This window comes from Orycteropus afer, unplaced genomic scaffold (genome assembly GCF_000298275.1).
Source record: "Orycteropus afer afer isolate SDZICR_OR568_19922 unplaced genomic scaffold, OryAfe1.0 scaffold00155, whole genome shotgun sequence".
Classification (NCBI taxonomy): domain Eukaryota; kingdom Metazoa; phylum Chordata; class Mammalia; order Tubulidentata; family Orycteropodidae; genus Orycteropus; species Orycteropus afer.
In genome coordinates, this window is record NW_006921742.1 from 6,584,746 (window position 1) to 6,602,821 (window position 18,076).

General features: G+C 38.0%; 1 protein-coding gene across 1 annotated transcript in view; it reads left to right on the top strand.

Annotated features, from left to right (window-relative positions):
• The window catches only part of MAP3K5 (mitogen-activated protein kinase kinase kinase 5), a 275,001-nt gene that overhangs the window by 159,409 nt on the left and 97,516 nt on the right, over positions 1 to 18,076 (top strand). The window contains exons 9-11 of the mRNA XM_007946314.2: positions 2,891 to 3,050; positions 3,944 to 4,097; positions 15,427 to 15,534. Of these exons, the coding sequence (XP_007944505.1) occupies positions 2,891 to 3,050; positions 3,944 to 4,097; positions 15,427 to 15,534 (422 nt within the window). The remainder of the gene's footprint in view (positions 1 to 2,890; positions 3,051 to 3,943; positions 4,098 to 15,426; positions 15,535 to 18,076) is intronic.

An 18,076-nucleotide genomic window follows, 5' to 3' on the forward strand; every position in this document is an offset into this window, starting at 1 on the left:
TGAAGTGTCATGATGTCTTAGTTTATTTAAAATTAAAATGGTTCAGGAAGATGATTCACAAAAAACAGAAAAACTCACTGCCGTCGAGTCAGATCCGACTTGTAGCAATACCTCCTTGGGTTTCTGAGGTGGTATCTCTACAGAAGTAGATTACCCAACCTGCCTTCCAAGGAGTGGCTGGTGGATTTGAACCTCCAGCCTTCTGGTTAGCAGTCAAGTGCCTTAGGCACTAAGCCACCAGAGCTCCCCAGGAAGATGAAGCAATAGTAAAATGGTAACAATTGTTAAACATACAGTCATTCATTGTAGTATTCTGTCTTGTTTTATGTGTGTTTGAAATTCTTCATAGTGAAAAGTTAAAAAGAAAGACTCTAACCTCGATCACTTACAAGCTTGAGGTATTAGACACTATTAAACCTCTCTGTATTTTGTTTTCCTCACGGCAAGGGGAGGTAATCTCTCCCTCATTGTGTTGTTGTATGGATTGCTTGAAAAGTTAACATTTCCAGTATGTCATGCACAGTGGGAGGCACACATATGTCCAGTTAAGGTTTTGTTTCCTGACTTTCTCTGTTAAAACAGCCTTGAATCTAGTAACTGCTGCAGGGAGATAAAGCTAAGTTGGAAGCTAAACTTTAAAATATTCAATACTTAGAACAACTAATTCTAATTAGACTATTACCAAAATTTAGGTGGGTTCAACAGTGAGTCAACAGACAGTTGAATCAAAGAAACAAAGTAGTTAAACTAGCGATGACACATTACTTATTGCTTATAAATTTAGCCCCCAAATTTTTAAAGACAGAAAAATGTTGAGCTGTTAAGGACTTGGTAAAGCAACCAGTTGCGATCGAGCCAGCTCTAGCTCACAGCTGCCCCATATCTGTTAGAGCAAAACTGCCCCGTAGGGTTTTCTGTGGCCGCTGTTTTTTCCAGAGTAGATCTTCATGCCTTGCTTCCAAGGTGGGCTCAGACCGCCAGTCTTTTGGTTAGCAGCCAAGTTAACTATTCCCATCCCCAGGGATTTGAAGGTGTTGGTAGAAAAGTATACTTGCCTGTCAGAGGTAGTGCTTTGATAGTTTGGCCCTTTGGATCAGGAGGCTTAAAAATGTTCATAGCCTTGCAACAAGTGAAAACTACCTCTAAGAGTATCCTATGGAAACAATCCTAAATTGAGAACAAATGTTATGTACTGAAATGTTCATTCCTGTTTTTCTTTGAAAAGAAGACAAAGAGAGAGAACTCTAAAATATTAAAAATTAGAGGATGTTAACTCCATATTTAAAAAGAGCTTCATGTAGAAACAACTTTTATACATCATATCCAAAGACAATCAAATCTAATTCACAAAAGAAATACAAACATGAAACGATAGTGTCAGTGGTAAAAAGAGCAGTAAGTTATTTTTTCCTTCATCAGATTGATAATGGACATGATCATACCCAGATTGAGACTGCTGTGACCAAGAAGTTATTGATAGACACTACTAGAGAGAGTGTGAATTGGTACATTTCTTGAGAGCTGTTCTGGTTACCTAGTGCCGCTCTGACAAGAATATATACCACAAATGGATGGCCTTAACAACCAGGAGTTTATTCTTACAATTTGGAGGCTTTAAGTCCAAGTTCAAAGTGCCCAGCTCTAGGGGTTGGGTGAAAGCCCCTCAACCTTGGGGTCTAGCTCTGCCTCCTGCTCCTGGCCCACTGGAGCTAGAGGTGTTTCTTCACGCAGATAGCTGCTGGCTGCTGAGGCTGAGAAGCCCCTAGGTTCATTAGTCAAAAAGCACAGTCCCGATGTTACCAAACCACACTGCAGGCCATTAACTTAAGTCTATCATAAGTCCCAAGGTCATCAGAGCATAGCCGGCTGCTTTGCAGTGACACGGCTACATGCAGGGTCCAAGTGTGTCATAGGCTAGAGACCATTCCCAAAGCTGCTTTGTATATATGGGAAGCAGACCATGTACCCAAAGCAGCCACTCAGCTGCTTGTGGTAGATCCCACCATGGAGTTGATTTCCAGTCTCATCAATGGGAATAACTACTGCCAGCTGCTCAGCCACTTAACCAGGCCCAGCCAAGTTGACACACAAACATAACCACCACAAGGGCAATATAGAAAAGTGTATCAATACATAAAATGGGCACATATTTTGTCCCAAGCAAGTCTGGGTCTTCTTGGTGCCTCTAACTGGATTCCCTGGGTGGTGTAAACAGCTGACGTGCTCTGCTTCTAACTAAAAGGTTGGTAGTGCATTTCTACCCAGCGGTACCTTGGGAGAAAGGCCTGGTGATCTACTTTGAAAAAAATCAGCCATTGAAAACTCATTGGGGAGGTTCTACTCTGACGCACAATGGGTTGCTATGAGCCAGAATTGACTGGATGGCACCTGCTTTAATTAAATATCTCGAACCAAACCAAACCCACCGCCACCCAGTCAATTCCGACTCATAGCAACCCCCATAGGATTTCCAAGGCTGTAAATCTTTGTGGAAGTAGATTGCCCCATCTTCTTCCTGCAGAGCAGCTGGTGGGTTTGAACTACTGACCCTCTGGTTAGCAGCCAAAGTCCTTACCCACTGCTGCACCAGAGTTCTGTATATATATACACACAGAGAAAAAAATTTCTGGAATGATGTATATCAAAATGACAGTGGCAGTATCACTGGCTTTTCAAATTATTGGGTAATTCTCACTCTCTTTTATGTATCTTTCTGATTATATTATGAATCTATCTATCTGTCTATATATGTCTCATATATATATAAAGCTTAGGCTACAAAATTGTTTTAATTTGAAAGTAGAAATAAAAGCTTAATTTTGCTTTTTAACAAAAGTCGGTTCTGTGTGTTTATGTGTTTATGACACTGTGGTTCCTGTTCATCTTTTAGGGGTGAAGCTAAGTAGCCTCCTTGGTAAGAAGGGAAACTTGGAAAAACTCCAGAGCTACTGGGAAGTTGGATTTTTTCTGGGGGCCAGTGTCTTGGCCAATGACCACATGAGAGTCATTCAAGCATCTGAAAAGCTTTTTAAACTGAAGACACCAGCATGGTAATATTTTACTGCGTTACATATTTAAACAGCATTCACTTTTCATAAATAGCTCCTGTCACTTGTTCCCATATGATGTTACAGTTATTGAACTGAAAATTAAGTTATTTTATTTACTTATGGAAATTAAGTTATTTTATATACTTACGGAGTTAAATGCAGAATCTAGAGGCAAATGAGATGTTCATAAAGAAAGAAAATGTGTTGGATATATGTTCTGATGGCTGTGAACATCATTCGTTATTGTTGCATTTTGCTACAGTGATAAGTCAATAGTAGCAATCATCACATAGCAATGCCTTAAGTTTCCATTATCTTGATGTTTATGGAATTTAACTGCTGTGTTTGTAATGTACAAAATGCCTGCATACCCACCCATTATCTCATTCATATAATTTTCTTCCTCCTCCTTTCTCCCAACTTTTTCCTTCAAGGTACCATTGGCTGTGTTAGGCTTAAGGATATTTGTACAATGTATAAAATGAGTGGTTTAGGAGAAAAATAAGGATATCTTACAAAAGGTCTGTTTAGGAAAGCTCCCTTAAGGAAGCATATTTTTAAAAGCATGTATTCACCACTTCCTTCAATAAAATATAAGCATTATTTAAAAATCCTATTTTAAGTACATTTATGACTCCAGCAAGTGAGTTATGCTCTCTAAGCCTGTTTCCTCATCTAGGAAACGGATAAATTGTGGAATTTTTGTGGGATTTAACTGAGATGACATGTTAAAGTCCATGGTCTGTAATCAACAAAGAATAAATGTTTGGTCACTCTGAATGCCTAATTATTAATGCCAGATTTAAATTACAGTGAGAGAAGAATACCAGGGTATTTGGAAAGAGGCGGTTCTAAATTTGGGTGCTATATGTTTTATGTTTTTCAATTCTTAGGTACCTCAAGTCTATCGTAGAGACAATTTTGATATATAAGCATTTTGTGAAACTGCCTACAGACCAGCCTGTGGCCAAGCAGGAACTCGTGGACTTCTGGATGGATTTCCTGGTTGAAGCCACAAAGACAGATGTGACCGTAGTTAGGTTTCCAGTGAGTACTCTTCGTTTAACTCAAAGGGAATTTCCAGTTTTGTTTCTTTTATTTAAAGAGCATCATGACTGTCACAGTGTGTTGATTTTCATTTCTGAAGATGCCAGCCATCTAGTTAATGTACTTACGTTTTGCACATTGGTACACATTAGCTTGCTTTTTAAGTAACTTTTTAAAATCAGAGAAATGAGATACATTTTTAAGTTTTCATTTGCTGTGGAACTTTTGTGGTTTCTTTTGATAAATGATAATGATAAATGCTTCTCAAGTCTTTATGTAAGTCAACTCAGCAAGTCAGGATGTCCCTGCAGACCAGACAGGTAGATGTTTTTAATTAATAATTGTAGTTTTGATGAGATCTCACCAGTATCATCACCATTATTGTGAAAAGTATCAGGCCCAGCTGTGCTTGTAGCCTGTGTCCACTGCTCATTAGCCATGTGGGCCAGAGTTACATGTAGTTCCTTGATCACTATTTACAGTGCCTTTAGGAGAAATGGTGACCCAGAGATGTCTGGTCTGCAATTCATTTTGGTTGGTCTTTAACCAAAAACAACCACTGCTGTGGAGTTGGATCCAACTCATAGAGACCACTCCTTGGGTTTCTGAGGCTGTATCACTATGGAAGTAGATTGCCCAACCTGCCTTCCGTGGAGTGGCTGGTGGGTTTGAACTGCCAACCTTCTGATTAGCAGTCAAGTGCCTTAGGTACTTTGTTGTTGCTATATGCCGTGGAGTCGCACCCGACTCATAGCGACCCCTCCTTGGGTTTCCGAGGTAGAATCACTATGGAAGTAGATTGCCCCATCTTCCTTCCGAGGAGTGGCTGGTGGATTTGAACCGCCAGCCTTCTGGTTAGCAGTCAAGTGCCTTAGCCACTATGCTGCCAGAGCTCCCAACCCTTAAGTAGTACCCCTCATTTCCTCCTTCCTTCCTGCCCCTGGTAACCACTAGTAGACTTTGTTCTCCATGCATTTGGTTATTCTAGAAATTTTATGTAAGTGGGATCATACAATATTTGTCCATTTGTGTCTGACTTACTTCACTCAGGGCATGATATTTTGAAGGGTCATCCATATCTTAGCATGTATCAGAACTTCATTTCTTTCTTTGGTTGAATAATACTCCACATATATATATCCACACAGACATATATACATATGTATATGTGTGTGTGTGTGTGTGTATGAATATAAATTAAGTACTTCAGCCCCGTGAAGTGTGTGTGTGTGTGTGTGTATCATATGTGTATTTAATATATATTGTGTGTGTGTGTGTGTGTATATATATATATATATAAAATTTAATCTATCCAATCTTCTGTTGATGGGCACTTGGGTTCTACTTTGTGGCTATCGTGAGTGATGCTGCAGTGTACACATTTTAATGTATTGCCCATCTGCTCAGCTGGTGCTGACTCCATACTGATAGTTCTCAGAATACTGTCCAAAGCAGTATGGCTTTGGCATCCAGTTTGAGAAATACTGGCAACTCACTTACTGTGCATACAGATTTCTTTGCACTCCAAGTGATGCCATAAATCTTTCTGTGTGAGCACTTTAGTCTTAGTCTTCCACACTCTGAGGTGGTGACATATCTCAATTATTACTGCAAAATCTTGTTTGCTGGTTCTTGTCAATTTAATTAAATCCATTACCATTAAATCCATTACCGGCATTAATGTGATTCCTTTACTCTTGCTTCCAGATGTAGCCTTAAGCTCAGCGGGATCTTTAATTGAAAAGCTTTTCCAACTGAAACACTACTTCCTTTTCTAGCCCAGAAAATGCAAAGCCTTGGGAAAGTACCTATCCTAGAGTGAGCTTGCAGCTGGCCTTTAGCTGGGTCTCTCAGTGGGGGGTAAATTGGGTGCAAAAAGAGAACACAGGGCTGAAGTACTTGATTATTTAGTAACTAGAAGATTAGCTCTTTTGAGCTAATTCCAGTTTTTTAAATATCAATTAGCTTGTCACATGTAAAAATTAAACTCAGGAAATACTAACAAAGAAGTTAGGAAAAATAGATATGACCACCAGGTGAAAGGTGTTCATCAGCCTGGATAAAAACATTGAGCCAATAATATGTAATTCTTATTCAGGTGATAAAACACCACAAATAAACCAAATGGAAAACTGTTAGACAAGGAAAATTTATCACTCCAAAATTATTAATATGCAAAAAAAAAATTAAAAACACCACACACATAGAATTTGATAACACCCCAAAAAATGGTAAATGGGCAAATCATACAAAAAGATAAGTTCGTTGGGTAGTCAAGGAAATGCAAATTAAAATGAGACAATATTTTTTTGTTTGTTTTGCCCACTGAACTAGAAAAAATTGAGAAGTTTGCAACAGCTGGCAAAGAAATGGGGATTTAAAAAAAAAACAACTCACTGCTGTTGAGTAGATTTGATTCATAGCTACTCCTCCTTGGGTTTCCAAGGCAGTATCTCTTATTTCTACGGAAGTAGATTGCCTAATCTTCCTTCCAAGGAGTGGCTGGTAGGTTTGAACTGTCAGCCTTCTTTTAGCAGTCAAATGCCTTAGGCACTACACTCCCAGATACAGGGATATGAACATGTTTATAGATTAGCTCCGGTGGCGCAGTTGTTAAAGCATTGAGCTGCTAACCAAAAGGTCTTGTTTCTGCAGGAGACGGATGTGGTGGTCTGCTTCTGTAGAGATTTACAGCCTTAGAAACCCTATGGGGCAGGTCTCCTTGGTCCTATAGGGTTGCTATGACTTGGAACCGACTGAATGGCAATGGTTATTTTTTGGTTACGGATTACTGGTAGACATGAAATTGCTAAAGTGTTTTAGAAAATCATCTAAGGAAAAAACATGATAGCCTTATGTCAGGGATCATAGGTGATTTTAACTTCATTTCTAACATTTCATTAAAAATGTTTCAAAGCAGATAGGACATTTTATTAACACTTTGTGTGTGGTAGGCACATAGATGCTTGTTAATATTATCCTATATCCTTCAATTTCTTGTATTAACCCACACCCTTAAGTTAGTCATGCAGTGGTTAAACACATGGCTGCTAACCCAAGGTCACAGGTTCAAACACACCAGCTGCTCCACAGGAGAAAGATATGGCAGTTAGCCTTCATAAAGCCTTGAAAGCCCTGTGGGGAAGTTCTGCCCTGTCCTATAGGCTTGTGATAAGTCAGAATCAACTTTTCTAATCTTTGAATTTTAAAAAGAACGCTAAGATAGTAATCTGTCAGTACCTAGTAAAATTGAAAGTGTATGGTGTTTGATTTGTTAGTTACTGTCGCACAGGCTCTGAGTCAGTGATCCTGTGAACAACAGAAAGGAACACTGAATGGGCTATCCTCATCATCTTTGCTCTGCTTGAGTCCATTGTTGCAGCCACTGGGTCAGTGCATCTCATTGAGGGTCTTGTTCTTCTTCATTGACTTTCCACTTTACCAAACATGATATCCTTCTCCAGGGACTGGGCCCACCTGATAACATGACCAAATTATGAGAGATGAAGTCTTGCCATCCTCACTTCTAAAGAGCATTCAGCTGTGCTTCTTCCAAGATGTATTTGTTCATTCTTCTGGCAGTCTGTGGTATATTTGGTATTCTTCACCAACACCATAGGTTATAGGCATCAGTTCTTCTTTGGTCTTTCTTTTTCATTGTCTAGCTTTCACATACATATGAGGTGATTATAAAAAGCATGACTTGAGTCAGGCAAACCTTAGTCTTCAAAGTGACATCTTTGCTCTTGAACACTTTAAAGAGGTCTTCTGCAGCAGATTTGCCCAGTGGAATATGTTGGTTGATTTCTTGACTGCTATTTCTATGAGCACTGATTGTGAATCCAGGTAGATTGAAATCCTTGACAACTTCAATCTTTTCTCCATTTATCATGATGTTGCTATTGGTCCAGTTGTGTGTATTTTTGTTTTTTATATGTTTAAGTATAATCTGTACTGAAGGCTTTAGTCTTTGATCTTCATCAGTAACTGCTTCAAGTTCTATTCAATATCAGCCAGCAAGGTTGTGTCAGCTGCATATCTCAGGTTGTTAATGAGTCTCCCTCCAATCTTGGTGCCACATTCTTCATATAGTCCAGTTTCCTGGATTATTTGCTCAACGTACAAATTGAGTCGGTATGGTAAAAGGATAGAACCCTGACACACATATTTCCTGATTTTAAACCATGCAGTATCCCCTTATTCTTTCTAACAAAACAAGGGAATACTGCGTGATTATACCTCCTGGTGTATGTACAGGTTCTGCATGAGCACAATTAAGTGTTCTGGAATTCCCATTCTTCACAATGTTATCCATAATTTGTTGTGATCTACAGAGTCCAGTGCTTTTGAGTAATCAGTAACAGAGGTAAACATCCTTTGTGTTCTCTGCTTTCAGCCAGAATCCATCTGACATAAGCAGTGATATCCCTCAGTCTGGGATCTCTTCTGAATTGGCTGGAATTTCTGGTAGTTCCTTGTCGACGTACTGCTGTAACGGTTTTTAAATCATCTCCTGCAAAACTTTACTTATGTGTGATATTAACTTTATGCATGTGTGATATTGTTCAGTAATTTCTGTACTCTGTGGAATCACCTTTCTTTGCAGTGGACACAAATACGGATCTTACCAGTCTGTTGGCCTGGTAGCTGTCTTCCAAATTTCTTGGCATAGACAAGTGAGTGCTTCGAGCGTTGTATCCCTTTGTTGAAACATTTCAGTGGGTATTCCGTTAATTCCTGGAGCCTTGTTTTTTCCTAATGCTTCCAGTGCAGATTGGACTTCTTCCTTCAGTACCATCAGTTCTTGATCATATGCTCTTTCCTGAAATGGTTGAACGTTAACAGTTCTTTCTGGTACAGGGACTGTATTCCTTCCATCTTCTTTTGATGCTTCCTGCGTTGTTCAGTGTTTTGCCCGTAGAATTCTTGAGTATTGCAGCTCGAGGCTTGAATCTTTTCTTCAGTTATTTTAGCTAGAGAATTATCAAGGGTGTTCTTCCCTGTTAGTTTCCTAATTTCAGGTCTTGGCACATTTCATTCTAATAGTTTTCTTTGTCTTCTTAAGCTGCCCTTTGAAATCTTCTGTTCATCTCTTTTACTTCATCCTTTCTTCCTTTTGCTTTAGTTACTGTATGTTCAAGGGCAAGTTTCAGAGTTTCTTCTGACATCCATTATGATCCTTTCTTTCTTCCTTTTCTTTTTCCTGACCTTTTGCTTTTTTCACTGATGTCCTTGATGTCATCCCACAACTTGTCTGGTCTTTGGCCATTTGTGTTCAATGCATTAAATCTATTCTTGATAGTCTCTGAATTCAGGTGGGATATACTCAATGGCATACTTTGGCCTTCGTGGTCCTGTTTTAATTTTCTTCAGCTTCAACTTGAACTTGCATGTGAGCAGTCAACGGAGTGTTCTGCAGTGGGCCTCTGGCCTTGCTCTGACTAATTATAGTGAGATTCTCCATCTTCTCTTTCCACAGAAGTAGTCAGTTTGATTCCTGTCTCTTCTTTAACTTTACGTATGTATGATATTGTTCAGTAATTTCTGTACTCTGTTGAATCACCTTTCTTTGCAGTGGACACATGTATAGTCACATTTTATTTTTGATGATTTCTAATTTATTTTCTAGTTTTCCTTGATTCATACTTCCTGCATCCTGTGTTCTATTTATTAATGGATACTCGCTGCTATTTCTTGTCATTTTGTGTCATGCCTCATTATCAAAGGAAAGTACCAAAAACTTTACTCTATCCAGATCATTAAAGTCAATTCTACTTTGAGGAGCCAGCTCCTCCCTAGCCATACTTTGAGTGCCTTCCAACCTTAGGGGTCATCTTGCACTATAACAAACATTGTTCTACTATTATTCATAGAGTTTTTATTGGCCATTTTTTGTAGAAATAGATCACCATGTCTTTCTTCCTAGTCTGACTTATTCTATAAGTGCTGCTGAAACCTGTCCACCACGGGTGACCCTGTTTGTATTTGAAATATTGGCAGCATAGTTTCTAGCATTACTGCAACATACAAGCTACCATAGGATGACAAACTGACAGACAGGTAATGATCTATGTGGCTAGTTTAGCAAAAATATTTTTGCTATATTGCTTATACCAGGCAACCATTATTATTGTTTTCTTTCTTTTTTTATAAATTTTGAATATACCACCCAAATTATTGTCAAATTGATCACGACTCATAGTGACCCTGTAGAACAGAGTAGAGCTACCCCATAGGGTTTCCAAGGCTGTAATCTTTATAGAAATGGATTGGCCACATCTTTCTCCTGTGGAGTAGCCAGTGGGTTCACACTGCCAAACTTTGAATTAGCAGCTTAACGCTTTAACCACTGAACCACCAGATTCCTTAAATTTAGAATATAGAGAACACTTGTGTAATAGACTCTGAAGCTAGTCTTCATGAGTTCTTCCCTCTTTGCCACTTACTAACTGTATAACCTTGAGCAAATTGCTTAACCTTTCGGAGCTTGGTGTCCTCATGTACAGAATGAGTAGTACCTGACTCATAGGGTAATGATGAGTATTAAATGAAGTAATAGACTTTAAACTATTGCAGTGGTGTCTGGTATAAATATTAACTATTATTGTAATTATTTTTTTCTTTTTTTCATTTAAAGAGAGAGATTACATACAATGTTCTAAACCTTGCTTTTTTACTCAGCAATGTATCAATGAGATTTTCTAGTCATTACATGGAGAGTTTATTCATTCCTTTTCTTTTTTAAACAACTACGTAGTATTCCAATGTGTGACTGAACCGTAACTTAATTAGCTTATTTTGTTAAGTAAATTTATAAAACATAATAAATACAATTTATTAATGGATATTGCCAATATTTTATTATTCTAAATAATGCTGTACTGAAATACCTTGCACATACACCATTTTGCACATGTGCAAATATATCTGTAGGATAAATTTCCAAGTGGAATTGATTGCTCTTTCTCTGTTGTCCTCCTTAAGAATTGTATCATTTGACATTCTCACTGGCTACATAGTGTCTAACAGAATGTGTTTACCAGACTTAAAGGTTTGCTAAACTTTTAAGTTGAAAATGATATATCAGTTTCATTTCGATTAATGTTTCTTTTATTATGTGTGAGGATGTACATATGATTAAGTTTGTAAATGTAAAAGACTACTTAGTAATTAGTAAAAGAATAAAGAGAGTTGACCTTCAGTGCTAGCTGTGATGAAGTAAATGGCATTGAGCTTACCCTTTTGGTGTAATAACTATAATAGTTGGACAAAAATCAATAAAGCAAGTGTTTGCTGGCAATACACAGCAATCATTGGAGGGCTACAGCGTTTGAGGAGGAGGTACTTGACTTGAGCTCCATATTCACATAGTCTTTTTCTGTAAGGTCATTTTTCTGGCTGCAGCATGGGAGAGCCCTAGTAGGTAGTGACATTCTACACAGGCAAGGGAGCGAGAGATCCGTGTTTGGAGCTATAAGGCAGCAAGAATATGGGGAGAAGAATATTGGAGAAGGAGTCATGAATAAATTGTGAATCTCAGGATTTTATCTGGATATTTCCTGTGAGTCCTAGGCCAAGTCCTGGATTGTGTGATCAAAGGATAAGATTCTAGGGGGCCTGGCAGAGAACACCTCTCAGGAGGCTGAGAGATGAACAAGATTCCAGAGCTTGAACAATGCAGGGATAACATGTTGGACTTTCAGCACAGCTGTCATCAAGAGATTTTGTAAATGCCCCAAGTGTTTGGTTGAGACACAGAAAGCCTAAGTCCTTCAATAAGGGCAAAACTAAAATCTCAACAAACCCTAAATAAAATGAGATCTCAACAGGTTCGAGGTGATATGCTGGTAATTTAACTACTAGCCAGAAAAAAGCAATTAAAAAAAAAAAAATCCTCCTTAGTACTCTGGGAAAATATAACCCAGAACCTCTACAGCATGTCAATCATGTGACCAGTAATCAAAGATTACTAGACAGTCCAAGAATCAGGAAAAAGTGACTTGTAATGAAGAGCTAAAATAGCCAGTAGAGACAAACCCAGAGGTGGGTCACATATAATAGACATAAGCTCTTCAATTAACTGGTTAAGATGGTAGAGGAAAAGATAGGCAAAATGGATGAAAAGGTAGATTATTTAAACTGAAAAATAGTTTGATTAACATCAAGTGAAAACAAGGAGAATTCACATAAATGCAAATTTTCGGCTACTCTTGAAAATTAAAGAGATTGGCAATTTGTCTACTTAGCCAAGTGGTGGATGCCATTCTAGTTGGTAATTACAATTCCATCATCTCTCTTTACTCATTTATCTTCCCTACCAGGCACACAGGAGCTCTGGTGGTGCAGTGGTTAAAGCATATGGCTGCTAACCAAGAGGTTGGCATCAAACCCACCAGCTGCTCCTTGGGAGAAAGATGAGGCAGTCTGTTTCTGTAAAGATTTATAGCCTTGGAAGCCCTTTGAGGCAGTTCTACTGTATGCTATAGGGTTGGTATGAGTCGTAATCGATTTGATGACAGTGGTTTGTTTGTTTTGTATCCAGGCACATTCCCCTGCAATCATTGGCATTTGCCACCCCAGCTGCACAGGGTGGAGAAGGATAGGCCTCTAGAACTGGCATCTAGCTAGTTACTCATCCTGTCCTCAGGTAGCATCTCCTGGGGTCACCTTATGAAGGCTGCAGTATGTCTGGATTGGAGTGATGATATTATCTTGATTTTTAAGTGGGTCTGACTGAAAACCAGGATGACTGGTATTAGAAAATATTGATTAGTTTGATTGTTTCCATTGATCTCTCTACATATTCTTTCTCATTCCTTCTAGAAATAACTATGATCCTGAGTAAAAGGAGGCAGGTGAAAGTTTATCTGTGAAATGATCTGAATGGTTGTTTTATGAGTCAGAATCGACTCAGTGGCAATGAGTTTGGTGTTTTGTTTTTTTATCATTTATTATTACTGGGATTCACTTTGGGTTTATTCTTTTTCCTTACCTTTCTTTTTCGTTTATTTCCTTTTCTTCCTATATTGAAAAGTTGGGAGAATATCAGCTATCACCTAATGCAAGGGGAGAGAAAGAGGAGGAGTGTGGTACTTTTGAAGACTCTGTAGAGTCTTCTATTCATTGTAGAAACTTATACATGAAATCCTAGTTAATATCAACTCTTTATAGGCCTTGCTATCTTTCTTCCTGCTTCAGACACAGGAAGTTAGCGGTTAATTGTTATATTGACCAATATAAAAAACTAGAAATTAAAAGCAATAAATATGTGTGCTCCTCAATGAGCTGTGTCTAGCTTTATGATTTTTGCCAAACTGCCTCCTTTCCCTCTTCTTTTCTCAGCCTTTCTCTGATCTCTGAAATGCTTGCTTGAAATCCTTCATTCCTTGTCTTTTCAAGGGCTGATCAAAGGGTTCAAAAAATTTTTAAACAACAATAACTACAACTTTGTTTTTACTTCTTGGTTCAAGATGGGAGCATATAATTCAGATCTTATCTGTTAGAAATATTTGAGGTGACAATAAAGACATAATTGAAGAAGATAGATAATTGCACCTGTGCTTTTGAGCTGTTAAATAATGTACCTACATAATTAGGGGAAAAGGTATATTCTCGTTCATCATTGTAGAGACTTGGATGATATTTTGAGAAACGCACATTTCATTCCATGTTATTTGTTTTTAATTTCTCAAACACTGGGATACTTCAATTGGAAAGCACCATTTCTGCCAAGTTTAGACTGAAAATTAGTTTGCTTTTCATTAACCAGTAGCAGTTACCTCTCTATTGAGTGGGAGTTAGATAACTATGTTCCTAGAGCAGAATATGATTCCTTGTGGCTTCTTACTGTATGTTTATTTGTGGTATTTAATGTATTGCTTTTATAGCTAGAACCTGGCCAAGAATTCTTTGAGCCCTTACAGTTTTATGTACTTGAAGTAAAGAAAATTTTGTTTTCCTAGTTCCCTTTCTCTACTTTTCTGTGACTTAGCTTAAGTAAATTTACTATACTGCTAATTTTAGAGTAAAATAAATACATTGGGTTTGTGGTTTATGGCCAGGAATCAGTTTTCTAATCCAGATGCTTGTGCCTTGTCACTCACGCCCTACTTTTAGGTCGTACTGTATTACGTGGCTCTAATTCCTCATTGTCAAAGTCTTCTAAAGGTCTTTTCCTCCACTTTTACTTGGAAAACTTACTTGTTTCAAGATTAATTCTAAAAGGCAGTTTCCTTGAGCTTGAAGCAGTGGAGTAGAAGGAACTATCCTAGTTTCTCTCATGGCTAGATCTTGGCTTTTCTTTCCTTAATATTTTAACATTCCTACCGAAATCTGGATAGCAAATTTGGCCTGCCAAGGTCCCTTTAACTATTTGTACAATTAAATAGTAATTGTACCACCTTTGAAATCAGGACATATGTGGTTATTTGCTCCCATTGTGAGATGTTAGTAATGATACAATACATTATATAATCTTTTGATGAAGACTCTCAACTCACTTATCATATACCCTTCATACATGTGCAAATTGGCACACATTTTATTTCTCTCTTGTGCAGCTAAATATATCATTATTAAAGAAATTGAAAAAGCAAATTAATTATTGAAGATGCCAGTTTAGTTTTGGAGACAGTGCAAAAATATTTACTACTTCATATAGCTAGCTATGGTAATGTCTTTGACTGATATATAAAGCTCTTTCAATAATAGCCAGAAATCATTTCTAAATTGATTTACGGAGCTCTGGTAGCATAGTACCTAAGGAACTTGACTGCCTTGGAAACCCAAGGAGGGGTCGATATGAGTTAGGGTCGACTCAATGGCACATAACAACAACAACAACAAAATCCATTTACATGGATATGAAAACCATACTACTGCATCTTTATGATAAGGTATGATAGCTGAAAAGTTAAAATAATTATGTATGTCCAATATGTGGAGTCTCATCTTGTTTGTTTTTTTGTTTTCTTTGATGCATTTATACTTACAGAAACAGATTATGTTTTATATGATAAAAAAATAAACTTTTAGAAAGGTATCCTTAGTAGATTTTCTAGGGACAGCTAAACCAGTATTTGGGCTATAAAATTTTCTTTTCAATTTATTTATTAGTAAAATAATATTGGACTTGAAGATAATTGTATGATACTATAAAAGCTTGAAGGATGCATAGGAATGGCAAGAATCAGAAGTTAAAATGGCTTTACCCCAGCACTGGATGCAGAACCTCGTTAATTAATCGCACATAGTTGGGCTGTGTTGTAGCAGTGGTAAGTGGTTTAAATCTTAAGTCACTAATATAGTTTCTTTTCCTTATATTTTCAAGGTATTAATATTAGAACCAACCAAGATCTACCAGCCTTCTTACTTGTCTATCAACAATGAAGTTGAGGAAAAGACAATATCTATTTGGCATGTGCTTCCTGATGACAAGGTAAATTATGCAGTTATTCAGACAAGAGTGTTAGTGATGAAAGACTTTCTGTCCTCCCAGCATTGCACAGCAAATATCTGCATTAGTTAAGAGAAAAATAGCTTAACTGTGCCTTTATTTCAGCATAAATATATCCTGTAACATAAATATAAAATCTGTTAAATTAGGGTTATGAATTTCACTTATTTTATAAAATATAATTGAACTATTTCTGTTTTTGTTATAGATCACATAACCATCTAAAGCATACTCAAAATTGGAATGTTTCCCTGATGTTTTGTAAATTCATGTTATCAATAAAACACTGGAAAAACTAATATTTAAAATACAGGATTTTTTAAAATGCATATCTTAATTCTAGGAAGCCTGTCAGAATAACTTCTGCTAGCCTTACACTGGTATTTATTATAGTGAGTATTCTATCTAACTGTTTGGTTATTTAGGTTGCTGCTAAATCTCAGATTAGTTACTGACTCAGTGTGCTGTCCACAAAGTGACGTGGGCTATGCCAGCCGTTGTTTACAGAAGGATCCCACTCTACTTTCTACCCAGAGTGATCATTTAGATCAACCTTTCCACTTCTGTATTTCATCCATTCTAATGCTCAGGGAAGGAGCTCTGGCAGTGCAGTGGTTAAGATATTTAGCTGGTAAGCAGAAGGTCAGTGGTTCAAATTCTACAGCTGCTCCACAGAAGAAAGATGAAGCAGTTGGCTTCTGTAAAGATTTACAGCCTTGGAAACCCTGTGGGGATTGCTATGAGTTGGAATCGACTCAATGGTAGTGAGTTTGGTTTTGAGTATTTTAATGCAAAGGAAACTCTGATAGCACAGTGACAGAGAGCTTGGCTGCTAACCAAAGGTTGGCAGTTCAAACCTACCAGCAAAAGATGAGATAGTCTGCTTCTGTAAAGATTCCAGCCTTGGAAACCTTATGAAGCAGACATATTCTTTCCTGTAGCGTTGTTAGGAGTTGGTATCCACTTAATGGCAATGGGTTTAATGCATGTACAAATCAATCTATTTAAAAAAATAATAATAATAGAAATTATTAAAAACTTATCTCTAGTCCCCACGATAAACCATAGAAAGAGGAGACATTTTGTTGCAAAGTAATACATTAATTTTTTCTTGTAACTATTTTATAAAATACCCTTATAATTTTCCTTAAAGTTTGTTCATTCACTTCTTCATTCCAGTGTGTTGGCACTGGAGAAACAACTGTATACAAGACATGCTAAATCCCTTTCCTCCTGGGCTTACCTTCTACTCAGGGAGAAAGACAATTAACAAAAAAAATTAAGTAAAAACTTGTACCCACCCACTGCCATCAACTCAGTTCTGACTCATAGTGACCCTATAGGGCAGAGTAGAAAACTGCCCCATAGAGTTTGCAAGGCTATAAATCTCTATGGAAGCAGATTGCAGCATCTTTCTGCCACAGAGCAGATGGTGGTTTTGAACTGCTGATGTTTTATAGTTAGCAGTCGAATGCTTTAACCACTATGCCACCAGAACTCCTTGGTAAAATATGGGTTGTTGTTGTGAAGTGCCATCGAGTCACCTTTAACTCATAGTGACCCTATGTACAACAGACTGAAAAAACCATTCCCTGGAGGAGGATATCATGCTTGGTAAAGTGGCGGGTCAGTGAAGAAGGGGAAGGTCTTCAATGAGATGGATTGACACAGTGGCTGCAATGATGGGCTTAGGTATAGCAAGGATTGTGAGGCTGGCATAAGACCAGGCAATGTTTCGTTCTGTGCACAGGGTCATTATGAGTCAGAGATGAATTAATGGCACCTAACAACAATATCATATGCAAATAAAATTTTGCTGAAGATAATACTGCATCATTTAAAATCAGGAAGCAGATTGTGAGCAAGACGGTGGACTAGGCAGAAAGACTGCACAGACCCTCTTCAACAAAGAAAAGGGAAACCAATTAACATAAACACAGAAGATAATCCTGGACCCCTGAGCTTTGAAGGGAAGGATATAGAAGTGGACTAAACCCCAACTAGCAGAAGAATTTGCCTGAAAATACCAAAAGAGGAGGCATACGGAGCTGTGGTCTAGCAGCGGTCGTGAGCGATTCTGATGGCACAAACAGCTTGGAGATTCCCGAGTAGTGGTAGGACTTAAGAATTAAGCTAAAAATCACCCTGCTAGCCAGGGACTGCATGGAGGACTGTACACAGTGGCTGGGGAACAAATGGAGAAGGTGAAGAGAAAGGTAGGCTGAGCTGTGGACTTTTGCCGGTCCAGAGGGTTCCGCCATTTTGTAGGTTTAAAAAGCGGCTTGACTATTTTGGACATTTAAAGAGACAGCACTCTCGCAGATTCCTGGGGTGGTAGGACTTAAGAATTAACCTAAATTACGTTGCTAGCCAGGGACTGCATGAAGGACTGTGCACAGTGGCTGGGGAACAGAGAAGGTGAAGAGAAAGGTGGTCTGAGCTGTGGACTTTTGCCGGTCTGGAGGTTGTCGCCATTTTGAAGGTTTAAAAAGTGGCTTGATATTTTGGATATTTAAAGAGACAG